Source organism: Ochlerotatus camptorhynchus, unplaced genomic scaffold, assembly GCF_037179485.1.
Source record: "Ochlerotatus camptorhynchus isolate MF236.1 unplaced genomic scaffold, CSIRO-AGI_Acam_v1.1 ptg000498l, whole genome shotgun sequence".
NCBI lineage: Eukaryota > Metazoa > Arthropoda > Insecta > Diptera > Culicidae > Ochlerotatus > Ochlerotatus camptorhynchus.
Window position 1 is genome coordinate 582,213 of NW_027040983.1, and position 20,987 is coordinate 603,199.

General features: G+C 39.9%; 1 protein-coding gene and 3 non-coding genes across 5 annotated transcripts in view; 3 read left to right on the plus strand and 1 right to left on the minus strand.

Annotated features, from left to right (window-relative positions):
• The window catches only part of Fim (plastin-2 Fim), a 163,879-nt gene that overhangs the window by 113,051 nt on the left and 29,841 nt on the right, over positions 1–20,987 (plus strand). Inside the window, exon 1 of one of the 2 annotated variants that reach the window (XM_065235575.1) lies at positions 17,103–17,227. The exons of the other annotated variant lie outside the window; for it this stretch is intronic. Coding sequence (XP_065091647.1) covers positions 17,150–17,227 — 78 coding nt within the window. The 5' untranslated portion in view covers positions 17,103–17,149. Of the gene's footprint in view, positions 1–17,102; positions 17,228–20,987 lie in introns of those variants that run through there. 2 annotated transcript variants of the gene reach the window in all.
• Positions 5,283–5,355, plus strand: TRNAK-UUU (transfer RNA lysine (anticodon UUU)). The gene has a single exon. It is a non-coding gene; the product is annotated as a tRNA-Lys (tRNA).
• TRNAK-UUU (transfer RNA lysine (anticodon UUU)) lies at positions 5,894–5,966 on the plus strand. The gene has a single exon. It is a non-coding gene; the product is annotated as a tRNA-Lys (tRNA).
• Positions 15,978–16,098, minus strand: TRNAL-CAA (transfer RNA leucine (anticodon CAA)). The gene is made up of 2 exons: positions 16,061–16,098; positions 15,978–16,022 (listed from the first exon to the last, which is right to left on the minus strand). It is a non-coding gene; the product is annotated as a tRNA-Leu (tRNA).

Sequence of the window (20,987 nt, forward strand, 5' to 3'; positions counted from 1 at the left end):
ACATATTGTTGTTATGTGTAATCTTCAGATGTTTTCACGTGAGAAATTCTTTAAATATATATTTCCATTTTCCGTCATATACGTCATGAAACCTCGGTTGATGTGTTTCATGAAAGACGAAACTATCAAAGTCGAGCGCTCTGTCACTCGTCCGCTTCACCGAAGCTTGAAAGAAAGACAAATGAAACGACGGGAGAAAAAGAGACAAACGATTGAAAATTGGTTTGTAGACGCCGACTTAATTGCTAGTTGAGCTGACTTCAACGGTTAGCTGAAAGTTATCAGTCTCTTCGTCGCATCGATTTTGTCGATTGAAGCTGATATTGTGACGGCCTGTTTGAGAACATTACAAATAAATTCTGTATAGAGTTCTGAGTGAATTATAAAAGTAGTTAAAACATTTTTTTTTAAGATTTTGTATGAAGAAAAGTTAGACTCCAGGACAATTGCTGCTGTCTTAATTATGACTCATTTTACCTGGAGACCTCTTTGACTCAATCGCATTCGGTTTTATGCTTAAGTATATACCCAATCGGGAAGATTTCCAAAATTCTGGGAACTAAAACGGGACAAAACCGGGAAATTTATAATCGGCAATTGCTGGTCACCCGAGGGGGGCGACTCTATCTAAGATGCAGGTCAATTTTTGCTTTGCTGTTGTGAGATGCGTGCACGCTTAATAGACAGAAAGACTTACTAAAACCCAAGAATATTTGGATAGAAATCAACAGGATCATACAACCGGTAAAAAATCAGGTCATCAAACAGGAGGATGCCCCAATGAGTGGGGAGAAGAGCCCACCCTCTTTTCACAAAATGTTAAAGACAGGGAGTTGGCATTTCCACTCTCCCCATCCCATTTGCCACAATCGGGTTCTAATGTTTCATATAATAAATGATTCAAAGAAATCCATGACATCACGCTGATTTCGAAGAACTCCTATAAATATGTTGCCGTTACTTCTTCAACCGGTGTTAAAAGCAGCTCTTTTGCCGTCACACAGCAGTGGAAACCCCAACAATCACTAAACACACTCTAGCCGTTCCGACTAGGGATCGCAGCAGAGACTTTCCATCACCAATCAATCGCACAACGGCTTCAGTTTGCCAGTACACAGTCTATAAGACCCAGCGCCAGCTCCTCACCAGCCGAATCAACTCGCGACAAACGCCAAAATCAGAAGCGACCGAAAACACTCGCTACTGATAGCGGCCACGGCACACTGCGATTGCATTTCTGAAAAACAACCTCAACGGACAAACACGACGATGACAAAATTCGACAAGCGCCTGTCGTCCGGAAGGCGGAACGCCAGCACATAGCAAGCCAGGGAAGAAAAAATGCACACACAGAGGCACGGCACGAGCTGAACTGCTAACGTTGAAGGCCGAGCGAATTTCAAAAAAAAAGTGCACTAAGGGGAATTAAATGGAAGATAATCTTGTTTTTGTTATTTCGAAAGCATTCCACTAAGAACAATTCTACAATTGTAGAAAAAATCGGTCTTCAACAATTCAGTGTATGAATTAACTAGATAACTTCTAAGAATCTCTCCTTCGAATGGTTAGAGATTTCCTTAAGATGTTCACTAGAATCATCCCAAAATGTCTGCAGAATTACTTTCAGGATTCCTCACAATAACCTTATGATTCCTGATTTTGACGTAGGACTACGTCTGTGATTTCTATACACTTTGTGAAAACCGAAAATGGAACATGTAACAAAATTATGAAAGATTTTGAACGTTAATAACTCAGCTGCCCCTGGACCAATTGCAGTAATTTTACCACCAATCGATCAGAAATATTTCTACGAATCTGTTCAAGTTAAGACTTTATCATTTTTCAAAATGTCACTCTTGAAAATTGCACGAATGTACAACTGTTGCTATGATTATTATAATGATCACCGATTACCTTCGAAAAGCGATTTCCCTAACACAGATTTCAAAGTTGAATTTCATCCGGTCTCATCAAACGGTGTTTGTTCAATCACCGTGTGGTGAGTGATCGGATTCAGTTCCAATCACCGTGTGTGGTGGTGTTCGGTCGTCAGCATTAGCAGCAGCCAGTGATGCCATATTTTATCGAAATTAAATCTGCATTTTCATCGCAAAAAATCTTTTTAAATCTGTATCTGGCTGACAAAAATCTGTATAATTTCTGTACTATGGTCTCAGTGCGGATTTACGCAAATTCTATTCTATTGAGCAAATGCATGGTTCAGAAGAAGTTTGTTCAATGTTTAGAATCATGAAAAATTACTAAAGTTTGCTTTTTAAAGAATTTTTCTATTTTAAAAATCTTGAAATCCTACAATCTTAATTTTTTTATAGTGGTTTGTATATCTTCTACTGTCTGAAAATGCAAAACATTAAGATCCAGTTGTGAGAGACAAATCTGTTTCCGACTGAAAATTTCGTTAATGAAGTAACTATCACAATTCCCTAGATTTCGATTTTTTACTGTCTGAGATTACGAAAACCTCTTAGTTGGACATTGGATATATCACAGAACTTTTACAGGAAGTTTAGTCGAATTGCATGCAGCTTTATTTCTGTAATTACGCTTTTCAAATATAAAAATATCCAGTTGACTCTGCGACTCACAAACTGTAATCAACCACTTTGTGGGTTTTCTTTAATGGCTTGTTTACCGATTTGATAAAAATATATTTAAATAACCTTCGTATCTGTCACCATGTGACATGGTTAATTAAACAAATAGAAAAGGAAACTAATATCCCTTTCAATGAGAAACCAGAACATCTGAACATCAGAAGTCCATTCAAAAGACTCCAAGTCCGTTCGAAGCTAAAACTATAATAATTTATTTACTGAAAAATACGATTTGGGTGTGATGCTCAGATTGAATTCAAGCTACTCAAAAAGGAGAAACGATTATTGATCGGAAATAATAAATACAAAAAACAATACAAAATATATTCCCTTTATTTGAAAAATCTCAAAAATCTGTATATTTTTCAAAAGTCTGTAATCTGTTTACAAAGATACCTGTATCAAAATATTAAAAAAAATCTGTATGATTACACATCTGTATTTGTGGCATCACTGGCAGCAGCAGTGCTTTCGGCACGTGGCGTTGAACATTGTTCTCCAGTACACAACGAAAGGCTGCCTGCAAGCAGCGAGCGGCAGCCCACATGAGCATCCATAGAAGGAGGAAGAAGCCGCACCGCTGATCGGAATCAGTAGCTCTTCGTGAGTCGCTGTGGGCCGTCTATGTCAATCGCGTCATACTAAAGAGTATAAACAGAGAGTACCCCACTCAAATTCATATTCCAAAACACAAAACACAATCTCCTGCTGCACAGTTAACAAATAAGATTTATTATATGAGACCACGTAGTCCTACGTCACCATTGCGTACAACCCCATAGGGCTGTCCCTTGCAGTTTTTTTTTATTCTCTCCATACCTGAAATTCTCAGTAGAACACTTTAAGCATTACTCGCTCAAATTGTTAGTGGTGGGGATGCTGTTGGTTTGGAAAAATGACGCAATTAAAAAAAATATTTTTTTATTGGAATACCAGTGACATCCTAGGAATCGATTTCCTCTAATTTCACCAAAAATAACGTTTCCCAATTCTAATGAAGCGAGTTTGATTTCCTAGGGAACAGGAATGCTAAATGTTATAAATGTTCGCGGTTAAATGCTAAAAATACCATTCTGGGAAAGTTAACTCCATGTAAAACTATCAAGCTGATGGAAACTCTATGGAGCGGTTGGTAGAAACTTCCAAAGGAAGCTGACCGGCTCTGTCGGGAGATAAACGTTCAGGACGGAAGACATTTCCGGGGCAAGTCGGAAGACTCTTTCAGTAAAAGTTTAGTTCCGGGGCAAGTCAGCAGGAATTCTGGTGGAACTCGAAAGATGAATCCATAGGAATTGGTCGGTGTTAGCCAGAAAAAACTTTCAGAAGTCTGGAGAAAAAAAAAACCGGAATAAACTTCATGGAGAAGTTGCAGGAATCTTCCGGTGTAAGTCAGCAGAAAGTTCCAGGGAAAGTCAGAAAAACCTTCCAGAGAAAGTCGTAAAAATCATTCTAATAAAACTGGAACAAGCTTCCACGGAAAGATGGAAGAAAGTTGCGGGGAAAATTCATGGAACAGTCAGAATTGAATTCCGGAAGTAGTCTCAAGGCACTTTCAGGGGATTTCAGAAAAAAATATTCAGGACAAGTTGGAAGAATCTTCCGGAGGAAGTTCAATCCAGAAAACTTCTGGGGGATGAATGAAGAATCTTTCAGAATAAAACAAAAGGTAGTCGGAAGAAACTTTTGAAGGCAGTCAGAAGAAATCGGGGGAAATTATGGAGAAGTCGGATTACACTTTCAAATTGAAATTGTCGCAAGAAACTTTTGGGGCGAATTGAAAAATATATTCCGGGATAAATCAAAATATTAAAATGAAATTGTTAAATTGATTTAATACTTTATGGATGTATAGTTACAAAAATGCTCATAATTTAACCGTTTTGTAACTAACTATCCAAAACTAAACTTATTACCTGAACAAAATATAAACGGATATTCAACCTCCTTTCCTTTCGGCTTAATTTAAACATTCCACGGTGCGTTTCTTACAGTGAACTAAATACAATAAGTCGGTATTCCAAAACAGTCAGGAAATGAAAGAAAATACTTTTTCCTGCGTTCCGGAGCCTACTACACAGAAAATTTTCATCGGGAGATCTAGAGCAAACACATTTTTCATGAATTTTTTCATACAGCATAAATCGCTTGAATTCATCCACACCAAGAACATATGAGTAAGTGTCTTGCATTACAACTCAATTTTATATTTGCCTCATGGTTCTGGGGGAAGGAGGGTTGAACCCTACCTTCCCTTCCATTCCCTGACGTATTTGTCGAATCGTTACTTCTTTAATCGAACGAACTGTATGTCGAAAATATCCGTACATGCATTTACACCGTTTGAACTGCCTACAGCTGTTTTCGTGTTGGCCACAGTGCTGTTTCATTAAAAAAAAAAAACAGTTTGCTACAATCGATAAGACCAAGAAATTTAAACTGTAAAATTAAAATACTTTATTTGTACTAGAATTTGTCTACATAGGTAAAAATATTATGTATTTGCATAAAAAAATAGTCGCTGCCCTACCAAGCTGCTCTATCGCCTATCATTCGGTCTTTCCTCGTATCTGTGACGTTGAATACATGTGATTCAACACCTGTTGAATTCTTCCGAAACATGACGCTTACACAACCAGTAGTGCTCTTAGCAACAACCTTCTTCAAGCCCGGGTAGCTCAGTCGGTAGAGCGTTGGACTTTTAATCCAACGGTCTAGGGTTCAAGTCCCTATTCGGGCGGAGATTATTTTTGCTGAATGTGAATACCCTTCGAATTTCACACGAACACATTTTGTAATTAATAAGGCTGAATCGACTAACCTTAAATCTAAAATAACGGTAACATAGTGTACTGCAGTACCAGCCCCCAAACTCCCATGACCAGGCTTCCAGGACAAGCATTTATAACTATACCTCCTACAAAGAAGTCATTCACGCGACCACTCAACCTTATGCATTATGGTACAAGCTGTATGCACCTTCAGTCTTCATTACTCACCCAATGTCTCACTGCTCACTGCAGTGAGCCGCACAAGTTCACCACTCCACTGTTGTCTGCTAGCTCTCTCTCTCTCTCGACGCTCTCGACTCCGGTATATTCAGACTCCGGATGGGGTGAGCGTGAGTTCCCTTCCTTCGTCTGTACTGCGCATGCGCGCGCTCTCGCTCTTTATGCCACGTTTGTTTCTATCGCGGTTTCCACCATCAATTGACGACCGTGGGTTGCTACTGGAGAAAGCAATTCAAGATATTGGTTGTTTGTCCCATCATTTCTCAAGCCCGGGTAGCTCAGTCGGTAGAGCGTTGGACTTTTAATCCAACGGTCTAGGGTTCAAGTCCCTATTCGGGCGGTAATTTTTTTTTGTTATTGATATTCCCGGGCTGATTCGTGATTATACATATAAATAATCAATCAATATAGATTAAAGCTCAATCTTAACAAACAAAACTATATCAAATGGCTGCTCTTTCTTGTAGCATAAAACGCTTTACGATCTAAAACTAAACCCAGCCCCGATAAAGATCCCCATCCCTGAATCGAAACGTTGGCGTTTATCATCGTAATCAGCACCTTTTCTTGAAGCCTTAAATGCCGAAACAAATTACTAATGCTTCAAGATGATTTAAGTTCCCTGAAATACTTTTCTGGAGCTTATGTGATTCTCGGAAGTTATTGGAGCTGCCCGGAAGATCAGTGTATTTCTTTGAACTTTTCAAAAGTTCCCACAATTTTGCTGATGTCAATTGAACGGTCTTGAAGTTAGTTTTTCCTGTAGTTTTCGAAACTTCTTTTAAGCTCATGGGGCTTTCCTTAAAATCTCTAGACTTCTCTAAATTTATCGCATTTCCATGAAGTTCTCTAAATTTTGAAGAAGTTCTTGGAACTTCTCTATCGTTCCAACTATTTTCCTGATATTCATGGTCTGTTCTGAAGACTACGCCATTCTCCTGTTTTTTGGAACATTCCTGAAATTGTTGGATTTTTTCAAAATTCCTCAGAAACTGCTCTGAAGTTCGCCAATCTTCCTTGAACTACTAAAAACATACCTGTAAACAATGAAACTGCCAAAAATACCAACATACAACATATAACTCAGATTCTTCGGAAATTCTCTGAGTTTATTGAAACTTCTGTAAAATTCCTGCAATTTTCTTGAAGTTAACCGAACTGCCCGGAGGATCTCTGATCTTCCTGATTCTTCTGAAGCTATTGGAACAACTACTAACTTTCCTTGAAAATGCCTGGACTTTCTTGAGATTTCCGGAGCTTTTCATCTTTAAATTTCCAGAAAGTCTGGAATTTCCTGAAGTTATTTGAAGTTATTGAAACTGCCCTTAATGCATTAGGAAAAAATCACACGGTGTTTCCAGCCCAAAAATGACCTCAATGCACTAGGAAGGTTAAGGTCTCTGAGCTTCCCGTAAGGTTTTTGGAATTTATTCAACGTTTCCACAATTTTGTTCAAGTTCTCTGAACTTATTTGAAGTTTCTTAACTTCCCTGAAATTCCCAAGATATTCCTGAAGTTCTTAGCAGTTTCCCTGAAACCGATGGAACACCCTGGAACTGCTCAAGGCTTCCCTAAAGTTCACGCAATTTTATAGAAGTTCTTGGAATTCCCCTTATTACCCCACCGCCTGTTGAACTTCTCAGTGGAATTCTCTGATCTTCTCCTAGAAAGTTCTCTGAACCACTCCTTGACAGTTCTCTGAACTTCCCTTCGGAAGTGCTCTGGACCTCTTCTCGGAAGTTCTGTGAACTTCTCTTCGGATGTTTTGTGAACTTCTCGTCGGGAGTTTTATGAATGTCAGATAATAATATTGTCCGAAGTACTAAGAGCTTCTTGTCGGAAATTCTCTGAGTTCCTCGTCAGAACTCAGAAGTTCTCAGAACTTTTCATCAGAGTTTCTCTGGACTTCTCCTCGGAAATTCTCTGGACTTCTCGTTGGAAGATCTCTGAACTTATCTTCGGAAGTTTTCAGAACCTCTTTTTGGCAATTCTTTGAACATCTCATCGGCAGTACTCTGAACTTTTCGTCGGAACTTCAAGAAATTTTACTCGTCGGAAGAACTTCAGGGAATTTAAATTAAGTTCTGTGAACTTCTCTCTGAACTTGTCGTCGGAAGTTCTCTGAACCTCTCGTCGCAAATTATCTAAACTTTTCGGTGGAACTTCCAGGAAGTTCTGTGGACTTCTTGTCGGAAGATCTCTGAACCTCTTGTTGAAAGTTCTCTAAACTTCTCTATGGCAGTTCGCTGTACTTACAGTTCTAACTTCAGGGAACTTTAATGCTCGTCTGTGAACGTTAGGGAAATTTAATGAAGTTCTGTGAATTTTGTGCTGGAAGCTCTGAACTTATTTGAATTTTTCTTAACTTCCCTGAAATTCTCAAGATATTCCTGAAGCTCTTAGCAGTTTCCCTGAAGCCGATGGAACAGCCTGGAACTGCTCAAAGCTTCCTTGAAGTTCCCGAAATTTTATGGAAGTTCTTGGAATTTCCCTTATTACCCCACCGCCTGTTAAACTTCTCAGTGGAAGATCTTTGAACTTTTCGCCGGAAGTTCTCTGATCTTCTCCTAGGAAGTTCTCTGAACTTTCCTTCGGAAGTCATCTGGACCTCTTCTCGGAAGTTCTGTGAACTTCTCTTCGGATACTTTGTGAACTTCTTGTCGGACGTACTATGAATATCCAGAGTCCAGAATGTCCAGAGAATTTCTGCTCTGAATTCCTCGTCAGAAGTTCTCAGAACTTTTAATTAGAGTTTCGCTGGACTTCTCAGAAAATCTCTGGACTTCTAGTTGCAAGATCTCTGAACTTATCTTCGGAAGTTTTCAGAACCTCTGTTTGGCAGTTCTTTTAGCATCTCATTGGCAGTACTCTGAACTTATTGTCGGATCTTCAGGAAATTTTACTGAATTTTGTGAAATTTTCGTCAAAAGTTCTGTGTACTTCTTATCGAAAGAACTTCAGTTCTCTGAACCTGAACCTCTCGTTGCAAGTTATCTAAACTTTTCGGTGGAACTTCCAGGAGGTTCTGTGAACTTCTTGTCGGAAGATCTCTGAACCTCTTGTTGAAAGTTCTCTAAACTTCTCTATGGCAGTTCGCTGTACTTACAGTTCTAACTTCAGGGAACTTTAATGCTCGTATGTGAACGTTAGGGAAATTTAATGAAGTTCTGGGAATTTTGCGCTGGAAGCTCTGGAAACTTTTTGTCGGAAGATCGCTGAACTTCGCGTCTGAAGTTCAATGAACATCTCATCGGAAATTTGCTGAACTTGTCGTTGGAAGATCTTTAAACTTCTCGACGGAAATACTTTCAGGGAACTTTAATAAAGTTCTGTTAAATTTTCGCTAAAAATTCTTTGAACTTCGGGGAAGTTCTGTGAAATATTTTTCAAAAGTTCTGCGAACTTCTTATCGGAAGTTCTCTGGACGTCTCGTTGGAAGCTATCTAAAATTTTCGTAGGAAATTCAAGGAAGTTCTGTGAATTTCTTGTTGGAAGTTCTCTGAACTTCTCATCGGAAGTTCTCTGAACTGCTCGTCGGAAGATCTCTGAACTTCTAGGACTTTGGAAGTTTTCCGAACCTTTCGTCAGAAGTTCTCTAAACTTTTCATTGGATTGTTAGACTTAAGAGTGAGGACTTGTTAGTGACTTAAGGGTGAGTGTTTTGGACTGGTAGGCATATCGCTGGTTGAGAAGTACGCAAGAGTAGTGCCACCTGACAGTGCAAACCTGTTCGATTAATAAGACTGAGATGCTCCATAGATGACGGTAAATGTCGGGACTCTGATGGTCCGGGAGGGCTTGAAGATCCTGGCGTAAATGTTCCATCTAGATCATTTATAGAGCATCTCACTCTTATTAATGGAACAGTCCTACGCTGTCACGTGGTGCCTCTCCTGCGTACTCTTCAACGTGAGCCAGTGATTTGACGACCAGTCCAAAATACTCACCCTCAAGTCCACGACAAACACTAACAAGTTCGATATCACATTCGCGATTCGTCGGATTATGCGTGATTCGTGATCAATCCACAGTACAGCATCAGCGTAAGAGTTTTTGAAAACAATAACTTCTCGCGATGATTTCTAGGAATTCAAGGCACGCCCACGCAAACCAACAAAACCATCGGGTAGGGTAAGTCTTCCCCTATCCGATGAAGATGATGGTTTGCATGGGCGAGCCTTGACTTTTTAGAAATTATCGAGAGAAGTCATTGTTTACAAAAGCTGTTACGCCTCAATTCCAGCTCTATCTAGACTTTACCCAGCAACCTAAAACACATCGGCATGATCAAAGTTAGTCACACCTCACCAACCACTCCAGAGTTTTATGTTTCTTGGATAGCATCATCGTCCTGGAATGCATTGCGGGTATGTTTTTCTTCAAATTGCACTGCCTTCGTTCAATAAGATAGAAGTAGGTTATCGAAGACGGCTTCCTCCAACGTCGACGGCAGATCCTAAAGCAGCTATGAGTAGAGTATCTAGACCAACAACTGAAATAAGCGGAACAACCAAACGTAAGAAATGGCTTTGAACGCAAATTTCTCGAGAATTAAAACACATCCACGCCATCTAACACCACCATCTGAAAGAGCAAACTCTTTTATCGAATGGTAGTGTTATTTTCCGTAGGTGAGTTTTGATTCGCGAGAAATTAGCGTTTAAAGGCATTGTTTATGTTTGGTTGTTCCGCCTATTTAAATTATTGGTCTAGTACTCTTCTTCCGCCTACTAACTGAATACACTCACACCTTGGTATTTTCTACGATGCGAGAGAGAATGGCTGCGTGCTCTCTAAGTTTTTTCCGAATGGGGTATTGAAATTTAATCTAGATTTTTGAAAATCTGGATTAAATCGCGTATTATCCTCGATGGAGCTTACCGCCATAAGTGTTTCATCATCATTCCAAAAGACCTCCAGGTCTTTGTTCGTATTATCAGCCTTCTACAAGTGTAATTAAGCCAAACGGACCTTGTCAAGCACAGGACTGCAAACAATGAGCTGGATTACCGAGGTGACGCAATCGGCTAAGTTGTGTGAGTGAAACCATTGTACGATACGAGCAATTAGTGACTCTCTGTATCTCATTGGACTGCAACGCCTGTCAGCTGCGAACAACTCGAGTGCTAAGAGGAACCGGAGGCAATTTAACTTTCTGACGTTTATAACACGCACACTTGCGTAATCCCATTTTCAAGTGCGAACTTGGTTATCCTCACTTCCGCTCCAGCCAAAAATGTTGGTTTGTTGTTGTTATCCTCACTTTCGGACCATCAGTACTCGCGCACATAGAATGGACTTGGGGGGCTTTTTTGAACCAATGTTCTGTCAAACGCGAACCAGCGTCTGATTGGTCGGGTGAACGTATAGAAACGCGAGAATTTTTACGACAGGGAATCTATTTTCTTGTATTTTGACAGTCGACTGCGTCGCTGACTGCGAAATAGTTTTTGCACGGTCGTTTCCGCGAGAGAAGAAGAACACGTCATAGACAAAAAGAAGCCAGTTGTTTCCTCTTCCCCTTAGCTTGAGTGCAGCCAAATTTCTCGCGTCACCTTTTAAACAGACCAATCTACATTGATCGATTCTCTTCATGGACTCTCTCTTTCGTTAATAACTTGGCTGCATTCATATTTAGGGCTATTAAATACATCGTCTGTTAAAAGAAAGTATTATTAAGCGTATTGGACGATAAGAACAGCTGAACATGTTTTTGGAGCCGAGTTATGAAAGAGAGAATCGATCATTGTAGATTGGTCTATTTGAAAGGTTCATTTGTCAACTTGTCACTTCCAACATAGTTTACCCATTTTTGGGTTGGTTCAGTTTTGACCGATCTGGGTGAATTCTACCCAAATTTGGGTAGTTTTGAAATAGCGTGTTCATCATGCTTAACTCGACAGTGATCATGCATAAAGGCGTAAACGCGATGATCGATTCTCTTCGTTGATTTTCTCTTTTGTTAATAGCTCGCTAGATTTAACATTTCTAGGTGCGTTTGCTGTTGCTTTTGATAGCCAATACAACCTGTTACAACTCTGCATTACAATATATTATTATACAATTGTTTCACTTAGCTATAGCAATGCAAAGAGAAAATCGATGAAGAGAATCGAGCATTGCGTATACGCCCTTATGCATGCTCACTGTCGAACTATTAGCGAATTCGTTTATTATCGGGGTTGAAACTCAAACCCAGTGCGAAACCGAACTTTTTGTCAGTGCGAACCTCAAACTGAGCCAGGTTTTAAAAACAAACAAGCAAACTGACGTTTGTCAGAAAGCAAGCAGACCCAATCTTGATACCTGATCCAGGAATAATAAACGAATTCGCTATATAACGTTATCTATAGAAAACTATGTCTATTTTCCGCAACGCAGCGCGACATGTACCAAGCTTTTTTTTTAAGGAAAAGTAGGAGCTTTCAAATTGCACCAGAGCACCAGAGAAATCTCGCGTCACTTTTCAAACAGACCAATCTACAAATGATCGATTATCTTCATCGACTCTCTCTTTCGTTAATAAATCGGCTCCAGAAACATGTTCAGCTGTTATTATCGTCCAATTCGACAGTGAGCATGCACAAGGGCGAATACGCGATGATCGATTCTCTTTGCATTGCTACAGCTAAGCGAAACAATTTTCTAGAATTTGTTCAATGCAGAGTAGTAACAGGTTGTATTGGCTATCAAAAGCAACAGTAAACGCACCGAGAAACGTCAAATCTAGCGAGTTCTAGATAAACATTCCAAAAGGTCCAATCTGCATTGATCGATTCTCTTCATCGACTTTCTCTGTTGTCAATAACTCAGCGGCAATACCTTTCCCTGTTGTATTTGACGTTTTGGACGCTAGATAAGAACCTCCTTTATCAAACTATGTGGTGGAATTAGCGCGAAATCTGTTTGCATAGCAGTGGTTATGAAAAGAGAAATTCGATAAGGAGAATCGATCAAAGCAGATAGGACCATTTGAAATGTTCATCGAGAGTTATTAACAAAAGAGAAAATCGACGAAGAGAATCGATCATCGCGTATAGGCCCTTATGCATGCTCACTGTCGAATTGACCAATGCACGGAATTAACTCACGACCAAATTTGACGTTTGAGCGGTGCCGTGTTTACTAAAAATGAACACATGATGTAATGCTCGCGTAGCTTTAGAAAAGGGCCTATCAACTTTATAAACAATTTATTAGGCCCTTTTCACGCGAACCAAAGAACGCCCACGCAAACCAAGAGCACTATCGGAAAGGGGACAATTTACCCTACCCGATGGTGTTGTTGGTTTGCGTGGGTGTACTTCGGTTCGCACGAAAAAGGATTAACAAGTTTTGTGTACAAAAGTTGATAGGCCATTTTTAAATGTTACGCGAGCATCATCATGTGTTCATTTTTTTTAGTAAACACGGCACCGCTTCAACGTCAAATTTGTTCGTGCAGTTCATTCCGTGCATTGGTCAATACGCAAATATGAATGCAGCCGAGTTATTAAAGAAAGAGAGAGTCGATGAAGAGAATCGATCAATGTAGATGGGTCTATTTGAAAAGTGACGCGAGAATTGTGCTCGTCAATTGGGTTCTTTAAGGGTATTGAGGTAAATGCATATTCGTAATCTGCATTAAAAATGGAACCCAAACCCAAAATTTCATCAATTTTGGTACACTGGAACTATTTTAAATAAGTACGATTACATTTGCAAAAATCTTCTTATTAGCGCCCCTCGGTTTCACTTTGTATGGGAGTGAGCTGTCAGTTTGTCAGTTTAGTGTCAAACAGTGCAGTTATTATTTTGCTTTAAATCTTGATTTAAAAATCGAGATGAAAGTGTGTGGGTTCGAAAAAAATATCGCTGTGCTCAGAAAACGAAGCTCTTTCAGATGATATATAAAAACCGATATATTTTTCAAAATTAAAGAACCCAATTCGGAAGCAACTAAATAAATTTGTAATTGACCATTGCGAGAAGTTAATAATGGTTTTGAGGACATTACATTTGATGCCACCTGGCCGCATTCAATGTTACATGATTGGAGCTTAAATGAAGCTTGCTGTCTAGTGTTAGTCCGTGATTCACAACCTCTTTTGACCATTCCACCACCGATCCACCATTCCACTGAGCCGATCTTATTATTAACAGACGAAACAAGTCTAGGTGATTGAGAATGTGGATACGGATATGGATCTTCCAGTTGTTGAACTACTCTCAGACAGGCCTCTAAAGCAAACTTTATAACGAACCAGAAACAAGACGAACCAGCCATGAGCTGAAAGTTTCCTTAATAAAGAAACAATAACAACATCAAAACCTCTCTGAAGTTTAGCAGTTAGAGCTCCGGTGACCATAACCTTGTAGATGATGGATGTTTCATCAGCAAACAGAGACAACGTTCCACCATCTGGAAGAGCCGGAAGGTTAACAGATTGAACAGGATGGGATCAAGGGTACTTCCTTGTGGAACGACCATTTTGGATGATCTTCACGGAGAATATTGGAAGACTATAGCAGATGTTTTAGAGATAGATTTTTTCCGTCTGAGAATATTTATTACTCGAGTCAACTGATGAACAATTGACCGACCTTTTGTAAAACCAAACTGCTCGTCGAGAAATACATATATCAACAAACCTTGAAATTACAGGCTTAACGCTTCTGCTCTTACTGTTGATAGCCACTCCATTTCGTATGTAGCTTGATGAAACAATTATCTGAAAACAACCTGTTTTGTTACAGATCCTAGCAATAGCACGATTGCCCCGTCGACAACACTAGTGTCTAATCATTCTTTCTAAAATTGTAGAAATCCATTTGAAGAATACCAGATAAAAGAACCAACCATTTAAACAATTATAGAGCTAAAATTACAGATTTTTTAACAAATAATAGAATCAAACCCAAAAACAAATGGACGGACCAATCACGGTCCTACGTCAAGTTTTCGTTCGTGTCCATAGACACAGACTCGTCTACTTTAAAAATCAAAAATCGAGCATAAACATTTTAAGATATTTAGGTTTTAACATACCCCCACCCTCTCCCCCTCTGCTCTATTTTGTATGATTTTACAACTTCCCCTCACCCTTTCGTAATTAGTGCACGGCCCCTATCTCTCCCGGTTATAAATAATTGAGTGCTCTAAGCCCTCCTCTCTAAGGCCGACAACAACAAGCAATTGGCAAAGCGAAATGAAGCGACAAGTAAAGCAACCTATGACATAGTGAAAGCGTTTTTGAAAACATTACAGTCGCGCGCGCAGTGCAAAATATTTCAGGCATAACATTTGATAACGGCACAAAAGCATTTGTAAACAAACTTTCTAAGGCCCTTTACACGCGAATCAAAGCACGCCCACGCAAACGAACAACATCATCGGATAGGGGCAACTATCACCTTTCCTAAAGTGGTATTGATTTGCGTGGGCGTACTTTGGTTCGCGTGTAAAGGGCCTTAGAAAGTTTGTTTACAAATGCTTTTGTGCCGTTATCAAATGTTATGCCTGATTTGTTCAAATTTGTTTCAATTAAGCATGAATTCATCCGATGAGGAATATTTCGCTTCCTCAAGCACGATTTATTTCGTAATGAACAACAAAAGAGAGTTTGCAGTTCACCCGATCAATCGAAATAGAAGGCGAGATGAGGAGTTCTTCAGATTGTATGAAGATCTTCGTAAATATCCAGAGAAGTTTCGGTCTTACACAAGAATGGATATGGACACATTCGATCTGATTTTGAATCTAGTGACAAACAAAGATTATCAGTCCACTTGCGTTCGCAGGCGTCAAAACACAACACGAACAGCTCTGTCGTGCTTTGCTGAACGCTGCACACACGGTTAGAAAAAAGTACCCAAAATTAAGTTTTTTTTTCACTCATCTCGGCACTATAGTGCAGGAACCCAAAAGTAGGTAAAGCGGGTCAAAGTAATTTTCATTCATTGTGAGCAGTTCGTATGGAATTTTCCACTGGCTTTTTAACCAAAAGTAAGTTAGTTGTAACAGTAGGTTAATATGATTATACTCAACGTTGGGTTCCCACACTTTACTACCCCTGTTGGGTGGTTTTGCTCCTTCTTTTTTTGACAACATTAGAAGGAGAAAAGGAGACAAAAAAGTCAAAAGTAGGTAAAGTAAACTGGCCGTTGGGTACTTTTTTCTTACCGTGCACCTCTCGCATCGCTTTCACTATGATAGGTTTGAACGATTCCTATAGAACGCTTCTACTATGTTGTCGGCCTAACGCCTAACCCTATCATTATTCTTCACTATTTTCATTAATTAAATTCACACTGATCATCATCCCCCATTCGATGCACAACCTCCTCCTGGACACAGTAAACAAAAAATTCTTGTCAGAAGTGGGATTCGAACCCACGCCCTCAGAGAGGACCAGAACGCTCGGAACACCCTCGGTGAGAGAGGGTAAGATTGCTCTTGAGTCTGGCGCCTTAGACCGCTCGGCCATCCTGACATGTTGAAGCGAGGGGTGCCAAAAGCGCTACCAAATCTGCGGGCTTCACCACCATATTAGCAAAGCATCGCTGCTATAGAGAGAGAAATATGGCGAAATGCGAGAGAGAGCGAAAAGGAACTCACCGAAACACGTGGCTCTTCTGTGGGTGAGTGAGAGCGACCACGCGCGCAAATAGTAAATAAAGCAAGGGGAACATCGCCATTTGGCGAACGTGTTTCCGATGCACCACCCGACGGTCCCGGGGTGGTAAATTTTATTGATTTCTTTTGACCGGCGTAATAAATCTGATAGGTGAATATAGGATACAGAAAAAAAAAAATCAGAGAGTGCAAGTTTTGTCGATTTCGCTTCTAAAATCCAGCGGGTACCTACCTACCATAGGACTAATGAATTAAAGATGGACGGATGATGCCCACGATGATGATGATAATTAGAGATGATTTTGATTTATAATTCTCCTTTTTATTTGCTTTTATTTATTTTTTGGCACTTTCCTTCGGTAGTCGGTAGGTAGTCGAAAGCTGCGCTCTCGTTGACGGTTCACGGTTTATAGTTTAGCCGTCCGTTCGTTGTAACCAAACGCCAGAGGGGTGCCGGTTGGTCTGCACGATTTTTAGTTGGCAATCGACCTTCGAACGGGTCAAAACGTTTTCCCCGCAGACGAGCTTTTCGAAACCTGGCGAGCAGCTGCACTGGACGTTATCACCGAAACCGTATTGCTGCAGCAGCAGCAGCAGATTTTGCGAGTGTAGTGGAGGATAGATACCAGTGTTCACCGAACTGCTATCAATTCAAGTATGAACATCATAATCGAAGTCGCGAAAATGTCGAATCGCCTCCAGCTGCGGTGTTGTGATAACGGAAAACGATTAGTGCGCTAGGTGAAGGCAAGCAGTCTTTCGTCAAAAGTGGCCCAATTTAGACACTGTCAACGTGAACGTGGTTGGAAGAATTTCTGGAAAATTGTAGTGGGTGCCCGCGAGTGACTGATTGAATTATTAAAGACTGAACCTTGAATTGTTAGTTTCGGAATTAAGACGTGAACACAATGGATATCAAGTACGCCGAGAATCACGACCACTTTGAAGAATTTCGGCGGCAGTTTACACCGGAGCTTTTCGAACAAGTAAGCGAGTGCACTCAGCATTTAGACAGTGACATGTCAAGGTTGTTGTTGTTGTTGTTGTTAATTTGAATCCGGAAATAAGCAGCGGGAGTGGCCTCAGACGTATAAACTTCATGACTCATCAAAGGCGCTGGAATTACGTAACTATCGGGTCGCATTTTGAATCATTCGTTGCGTTGCTAGTCCCTGATGGGTTGAATCATCATCGACTCCAGTAGTAGGGTGATTCGACGGTCAAGAAAGGTGCCAGTCAGTCATTTTGCCCAGAAGAGGACACGCCTCCAACTTCCTGGCTATGTGCGGAAATAGTGTGTTTGCTTGGCTTCGATCAACCTGATTTAAGTTTGACACGTACGTTTCACAACATTCATCATTCGAACGACGACGATGCGGACTCTACGTACGCGAAAGAAATGAAGAATGAAGGCGCCAAACTGGTAAAAAGTACCTTTCCGCTTTATTGATGATAATAATTGATTGAACTCGAGCGGTTTACTGCCCCGTTACAAGTCCGATAGGTTTGGCAATCGATTGATAGCGTTGCTTGTGGGGTGTTATCATTTATTTTTTCGATTCACGGCAATTCGAGTTTGATGAATTTGGTATTTGCTGCGGTTTGTATTCAATTTAAAATCTTCAATGCTGTCCCAGGTAATCAGTACGCTCGTTAATTCCTCTTTTTTTGCCACATAAGGCAGACATACGGTCAAAATGGGGCTCAAAACTTTCTATCAGCCGTATAGTGTCTGGAATGTCTAAGGTGACAAAAATGGGGATTACCGGGCGTCAATAACTTTTACGGTAAATAACATGCTTATATCAAGATCAAATTCATAAAGTACTGCTGAAGTAATCCCACCTTGAAATGTCGCTCAGCAGTTGTACAGAATGTAAACAAAACACCACACGCACGCACCACCCACCTAACCCTGAAGGCACCCCAGAGAGCAGTCAACAGCACGTATTGAAGTTTTAAGTGCGAAAACAATCTACGTGAGGCCTCCCACACTCGCCACTGACACAAGAGATGGTCAACTATTGTGGATAGTCGCAGGCCATGCATCGACAAGGAAGCATCCACCACGATCAGTTTAATACAAAATGCCATTTATTGGTCTTGTCAAGTATTGGAACGTGTCGCGCTTCCTCAAACAATTTCCATACTCACTGACATCATAATACGATTCCAGTCGTCGTTTTCGTGACCGTTTGGCTGCGCCACTCACGCTCGTTGTGTAACCAACCACACCTAATGGGTCAAGTAATTATTTACATATTTTAAAACTCCCTTCTATCTGGGTTCATTAGGAGCTTGTGATCCATGTAGCAACCGACAGGAGGCTTCAAAAAGCATTAACATCGGATTTGTTTTAAAAATACTGCCCAATTTTACCGGAATTTTGCACAAAAATATGCGGTAGATTCAATTCGAACTAGGGACTACGGAGAGAGTGTTGTCCGCTTTCCAAACGCCGCTTTGTGAACAACAAAGGGACTGAATTGGATAAAGTGGTGGCATTTCATCCATTTGACAGACTGACTTCTACTTGACTGGAACGGCATTTTCCAAAACTATAATGCAGGGTGTCTACTACCTTGAAAAACCGGGAACAGGGAACCGGGAATTTTATAAAACCTTTCACATTTTTTTTAAATAAGTATTCAAAGAAGTCCAGAGAAATTCACCAAAAATTCCGAGATCTTCAGGAAAATTTTAGGATTTTCAGTGATGTTCTATGAACATTTGGAACATTGCAGGAGCTCTATGGATTTTACCTTACATCTAATATTCAGGGTGGCCACTGAGCCGGGAAAACCGGAAATTAACCAAGAATCAAAAACAACCGGGAAATAATCGGGAATTTGATTTGTTCTTTATCGTTGGGATTTGTTGAGGTCGAGATGTACTAGCCTATGGCAAACACTCTGGTTAATGAAGACTACAAAAAATAAATTTTGGTGCCTTAATCGAATTCTGTTAAAGCCTCGACTTTGTTACTGATTTTTGGTACTGGATATCAAAAATTAACACCGAGAAAGGTCATTTTCCAGAGTCTCAAATGTCTCAAAGATTTCCTTAGAATCATTCTGTAATTTCTTTAAAATTCCCTTTACTTTCAGGATTACCCTCAATAATTCTATAATTCTGTCCGGTATTTCTTAAAAATTGTCTCCATTACAGTCTCGGCCTTCAGCGCAGAATACTTAAGCAATTTCCCAAAAAAAAACTCTCGAAATTAACTCTACATTTATCCTAATAATTCTCTCAAGCATTTGCTGTAATTTCTCCAAAATTGTATTTACAAGTCGTTTGGAATATTCATCGGAAATCTCTTGGCATGCCATTAATAATCCCAACTTTTGCTTGGATTTCGCCTCAGAATGCTTGGGAACTATCTCTGGATTTCCTTCATATTCCACTCAAAATACCGTGAGAGGATCTCATGGATTTTTCTTGGAATTGTCTGGAATATATTCATAGAGTTCCCTTGCAGATTTCATCACAATCTTCTGAAACACTGCTCAGAAAAACTTGGAAATATGTTCAAAATATCCTACCAAATCCTTCCGGAAAAATCTATCTTTAAAAATCCCTCGAAATTCTGATGAATTCTCCGAGGCAGTGGCCAGGATGTCTGTGAAAGGGGAAGGGGGAATGTTTGTAAAAAAATACGTGATTTAATTGATTCAATTTGAAATTTCAGTCTGGCAATAAACTTACGATAGTTTTTCCAAAAATCGTGTTTTAAAATTTTAGGGAAAATGTCCTGGGAAATAGGTAAAAAGGCACAAAGCATTCCTGGAAAATTTACTTCGTATGACACTATCAATAATTTTGGAGAAGTCTGGAAAAACTTCCGGAATAATCCTGATGAATGTGGGTGGTTTAGAGTAATACCAGTATAAAGAAAGGATTTGTAATTTCCATTTAATTCAACTACCTTATTTGCTTATCCTTGACAGATACGCGTCACTGAAGATGTCTGTACATTCTAGACGAAATACGCGTATCTGTCAAGGATAAGCAAATATGGTAGTGGAATTAGATGGAAATCACTAATCCTCCTCTCTTTATTCCGGAATAAGTTCCAAAGAAGCTGACTTGAATCTGTTGGGATATAAACATCCAGGAAATGTCCGGGCAAGTCCGAAGGTACTTCCAGAGAATCCTTTCTATAAATGTCCAGTGAAAGTCAGCAGACACTTCCGAGACAAGACAGTAGGAAATTCGGGGGAAATTTTGGAAGGAACTTCCATGAGAAATCTTAAGAATCGTTCGGTGACGTTCAGAAGAAACATTCAGAACAAGCACTTGTGGGAAAAAGTGGAATAAACTTCCAGGAGTAGTTTCAGGAATCATCAGGTGGACAACAGAAAAAGCTTCCACGGCAAGTCAAAAGTAGCTTCCAGAGGGAGTCATAAAAACCATCATATTTAAACTGGAACAAGCTTCCGGCAAGAGATGCAAGCAAGTTCTGGAGAAAATTCCAAGAACAGTCCACAATAAAATTCTGGAAGTAGACTTTAGACACATGCAGGATGAATCTTCCGGAGGAAGTTTAAAAAAACTTCCGGGGTTGTCTGATGAATATTCTAAACGAATTCACAGAAAAAAGCAGTCTCTTCAGCTCTAGCTTAGGATTCGCATTTAGTTTTCCTTGAAAATTTTCTTAAAATACTTCTCGAAATGGTCTGAAATTTCTCGTCAAATTCTATTGGTTATTCTATCCAGAATTTCTTCAGAATCATCCCTAGAATT